The 5,076-nt window shown below is 42.5% G+C and overlaps 1 protein-coding gene across 1 annotated transcript; it reads left to right on the top strand.

Annotated features, from left to right (window-relative positions):
- The first annotated feature begins 948 nt into the window (after positions 1-948).
- On the top strand, positions 949-5,062 carry ubiad1 (UbiA prenyltransferase domain containing 1). Its single transcript, XM_051424703.1, has 3 exons — positions 949-1,144; positions 2,084-2,703; positions 4,117-5,062. The coding sequence occupies exons 2-3, from the start codon at positions 2,142-2,144 to the stop codon at positions 4,602-4,604; spliced, it is 1,050 nt and encodes a 349-aa protein (XP_051280663.1). The 5' UTR covers positions 949-1,144; positions 2,084-2,141; the 3' UTR covers positions 4,605-5,062.
- Positions 5,063-5,076: the final 14 nt, after the last annotated feature.

Here is a 5,076-nt window from a genome sequence, read left to right as displayed (position 1 = left end):
TTTTTTCTTGTATTCACACAGAGCTTGACTGGGTGGAAACAACTCCTGGGCCCCATAAAGCTCATCCAGACAGCTCGGAATTGCCACAAGAATGTCACATTTTGTGGATCCACAAAAATTAAATCCCAGAGCAATTTAAAAAACATAAAATCCACTCAGAAATATGTTTTTCATTTTGTTCCTACACATGGATGTTTGGGCTCCACTGTGCAGAATGATGTCTGTGCAGAGTTTGACACTAGAAGGATGTTTTCACAATCATCTGCTGAAATCATCTGTGCTCATTAAAAATCTGATTTTAAGGGGTGGAGCCTACAAGTATTATTTGTGACATCACAACTAGTTTCAGTCCTGGTGCTACTTGTACAAGTGTGATGTAGAAACTTGAAGCCACCAGTGCACATACACTGAGAATGGACTTTACAGTGAAGTAGGAGACATTTTCTGTCCAGCAGGAAAACTTTAGAAATTAACTAAATTTGCATATTCATAGAATCTGGATTTTTTTTTTTAATGAAGTAGAAGGAGTAGATGCCTTTTTAAGGATATTTTTTGTGGAAAAAACATATTTGACACACATTATTGTTCCAAGCAGACTATTTTCATACATGTCTGAAGGGAATCTTTAACTATAAAAATCTGAGCTATGATCTACGGTTACTGAAACCTTTGATGTTTGATGATAAGAAAACTAATTATTATTTTTTAAACTACTTATGGACATATTACAGCAAGCCCTTGTCCCAATAGCCAATAGTCTTGTCCCAATAGGTTTAGTATTTAATGCCTAGCTATAAACAGATTTTTTTTTTTTTTTTACTGTATTTTGTATTATTCATTTGCATTATTTTTCGTATCATATCGACTCTCTAGCTATATTAGGAATAAAGCAGGAATAAAACGCTGGTCGGAACCATTGTGTGAGAAACGGTTTCTTCGACCTCTGTGCGCCGTTGCACTTGTGGAGGAGGAAATGGCGCCCGTCAGGTGCAGCAGGGTTTACAGACTCCAACCAGTCAAGTACTCTCGAAGTTGACACGTAAGCTCCACAGCTGGCTCTCAGTGGAACAGGCTCAGCGGGCACAGAAATATGTTTTTAAGTGGAGAGAAAGCCAGTGTGTGTCGGATGGTGAAGACGTAACAGGTAAGAGCTGCTGTCGGACATTTCCTCCTCTGTGTCCCGGTACAGAGCGCGTTAGCTCGGCGGCTAGCCTGTTAGCTTTAATCCCCTAATCTCTGTAGTCAGCCTGTGTTTGTTTGTTCCTGCCGGAGAACGGTGTCCTTATCTGGGTGGAAAGTGTGTTGGTTTCCCCCGAAAGTGCCTCCTCCAGAATTTTAGTGTGGGTGGTGTTTAACGAAATGCCACGTGTATTGGCGAGCTGAACAACTATGTACTGTTTGTCCAGCTTCGAAACCACCCACTTTACCTTGGAGTCAAAGCGGCTGCCAGTACCGTTACTGAACCGCTACAGCTCTCCGTTTCTTACATTGCCAGCAGCTATACATGGCTGCCCCCCTCTCTCCCCCCGACCCCCCTCTGACCCGTTTGACCTGCTGCTGCAACTATATGTGTCATGCAGTTAATACTCGCACTTACAAGTAAATGTGCTTGTGTAAGTTAAGTTGAACATACTGGTCGTTTAAAAGGGCGTCAACAAGTCCTGGAAAAGTCTATCTGATTATGGAAAAAACGGGTAACTATGAAAATATAAGATATTGTGTATGGAAGGCAATATTAAGCTGTAAAAGTTTGGAATAGGAGTTTTGTTGTATTGGGTCTGGGTATAAATGCTGCTATGATATTACACTATCTTAGTGTGGGAAATATAAACATGATGTAACCCCTTTTTTAAATGTAAGAAAACATGCCTCAATACACCTGCGTCGAATAGATAGATAGATAGATAGATAGATAGATAGATAGATAGATAGATAGACAGACACTTTATTTATCCTGAGGGAAATTCAAGCAAATAATGATACCGAAAGGCACATTTTGATTTACTTTATAGAGGGGAAACAGTACACTATATATTGTTGTGCACTGTCTTGTAATCTTACTGATATGTTTTTACTGCTACAGGAACACCAGACTCTGACATTTGGGAACGGTGCTGGTACAGTAGACCCCTTGCAGAGGAATGGCCAAAGAGCAGAAACAAAGCAGGGCAGAAACATTTGTACTAGCTGGATCAAATGGTCATAATGGCCAACAATGGCAGACTGGTATGATTAACATGGTCAGTCACTCTTCAGGCACTAACCACATGTCAAGGATGGCCCGCGTTGCTTCGGATGTGAGGCATAAGTGTGCGGCCTATGTGCTGGCGTTGAGGCCGTGGAGCTTCAGCGCCTCGCTCACACCGGTGGCCCTCGGCAGCGCCTTGGCATACAAACTGGAGGGCTCTGTGGACTTGGTCATCCTGATGGTTTGTGCGGTGGCCGTCCTTGTGGTCCACGGGGCAGGCAACCTCGTAAACACCTACTATGACTTCTCCAAAGGGATTGACCACAAGAAGAGTGACGACAGGACTCTTGTGGATGAAATCTTGGCACCGCAGGATGTTGTTATGTTCGGAGCATTGTTATATTCTTTGGGGTGCTTGTGTGCCACTCTGCTCTACTTCCTGTCTACACTTAGACTGGAGCACCTAGCCCTTATTTACTTCGGCGGACTCTCCAGCTCTTTTTTATACACTGGAGGTAAGTGAAATATTAACTTGAACCTCTTGGATTGCTGCCTCTTTGTTCATCTGCCACCGCACTAAGCACACACACAAAGATATTTTACGTTTAGGCAGGCACTAGGCAACATGGCAAATTAGTAGCTCCAGGTGCCAGCAAAAGGTTGGTGTTGTAAAAATAGGACCTTGTGTATGATGCCAGGAAAGTGCGCATGGCACATCTGTCATGTGTTATTACCAAAGGGCAAAAAACAAACACTGGTAAGTACATCTTTTCCTGGACAGAGCATTTGCTCACTGCAGTCTGTTCACCCAAAACAGAACATTTATCATTGGTGGTATTTAGCCATGCAAATAGTTTAAGTTTTATATTTACCTCAACTGAACTGAAACCATCTGCATGGCTAGATTGTGAGAAAAAGTTAACAACTGTTCCCCTTATGTCTAATCGCGACCCTACCAACTGAGCTACAGACACCTGTTTGTTGGGATGTGGATGAACACGACACTGACGTGTTACATTCCTTCGTGGAGTGAAGTGCATTTCTGAAAGGGGCTCAAGTGAACATATTCCATTAGAATTTGATTTAGCAAAAGGTGGGATGCTCTTTTCTGTATCCTCACTTTATGACTTTTATTGTGTTGGTGTGTAAAAATGTTCTCCTGGTTTAGTGTCATTACAGGAGAACTTTACTGTTACAGATACACATAATGGTCAGTTTACGACATGGTGAGCACTGCTCGTCCTGTGAAAACAGTTGTGTGGTTGTAGTCTAACAGTTGTCCTCTGTGGCTCTTGGAGGAACTTTGTCATGTCTGAGAAAATAACCCCGATGATGTCACCAGGGTTATCTCAGCTTGGGCTTTGAGACTACAAATATAAATAGTTATTTAGTTATTTTTATATATATATATATATATATATATATATATATAAAAAAAAAACACTCTGTGCTACAACCTGGGGATGTGGAGAAACTGTGCTTACCAGGCAGAAGAAGAAAAAGATATTTGTTGCATTATGGGAAGTGTAGGATAACTGGCAGTAAGGATATCCATATTATTAGTATTTTTTCATTTATTTCTAGTTTCTTATAAGCTCCCAAACTTCAGGGTGACCTGGTAGCTCACCTGGTAGAGCGCACTGAGTCCTTACCGCCGCAGTGGCCTGGGTTTCTTGTCTCTCTTTAGCTGTCACTGTCAAAATAAAGGCATATAAAGGCATAAAAAGCTCCCACACTTTATGGGAATGCAATACTAAATTGCTGGAGTAATCAAGATCATTTTTATATTGTACCAAACACTACTCCTCCTGGTTTGCACATAGGACCAGTGGTTATGAATGAAACGGTGAGAACAGATGTTTTACCTTGTGTGCTTTCAGGATTTGAGGGCCCTTTTTTTTTGACAACCACTTTACTCTTTTCCCCAGGCATCGGCCTCAAGTACGTGGCCCTTGGAGACGTGGTAATCCTCATCACCTTCGGCCCGCTCGCGGTCATGTTTGCTCACGCGGTGCAGGTTGGCTACCTGTCGGCACTGCCGCTGGTGTACGCCGTCCCGCTGGCCCTCAACACAGAAGCCATCCTCCACAGCAACAATACCAGAGACATGGACTCTGACAAGCAGGCAGGCATTGTCACCTTGGCCATCCTCATAGGCCCCACGCTGTCGTACGTCCTCTATAACCTCCTGCTTTTCGTCCCCTACGTGCTCTTCTGCATCCTCGCCACCCGTTACACCATCAGCATGGCGCTGCCTCTGCTCACGCTGCCCATGGCCTTCCCCCTGGAGAAGCAGTTCCGCAGCCGGTGCTACGCAAAGATCCCCCAGAAGACGGCCAAGCTCAACCTCCTCATGGGACTTTTCTACGTGTTCGGGATCATTCTGGCACCTCCTGGCAGCTTACCATCACTGTGAAGAATTAGCTTTGATATTTCAAATTTTGTCGTTTTAATACAGACTAGTTTATGTACCTCTTTGTATTTGTACGAAGCAATCTGAGGGCTGGCTTTAATTTATTGTCTAATTTATATGTTGAACAGAGATTTAGTTTAGGTCCTCCTCTGTGACACTTAAAGCATAATCAGATGTTTTTTTTCAGTATTCAGCCCACTGTAATGTGTTGGTAAAAGTAAGAAGTGTTGTTGTTGGCATTTTGTAGAGATAGGCAACCTTTCATCATGTAAGGACTGACAATATTCCTACAGTTGCCATATTTGTTGTTCTTTAAGACAACACAACACATCGATAAAACATTATTCTCATATTCTCAACATTGTCTGTACATTTGTTCATTGCGGTTTTTCTTTTTCTTTTCTTTTTTTGGACAGCCAAATAGTATTTCATTGGATTGTAATAAAACTCACAGATGCTGATGTCCCCAAGTCTT

This window comes from Dicentrarchus labrax, unplaced genomic scaffold, assembly GCF_905237075.1.
Source record: "Dicentrarchus labrax unplaced genomic scaffold, dlabrax2021, whole genome shotgun sequence".
NCBI lineage: Eukaryota > Metazoa > Chordata > Actinopteri > Moronidae > Dicentrarchus > Dicentrarchus labrax.
The sequence above is the reverse complement of the archived record's forward strand: the minus strand, read 5'-3'. Positions and strand labels throughout refer to the sequence as shown.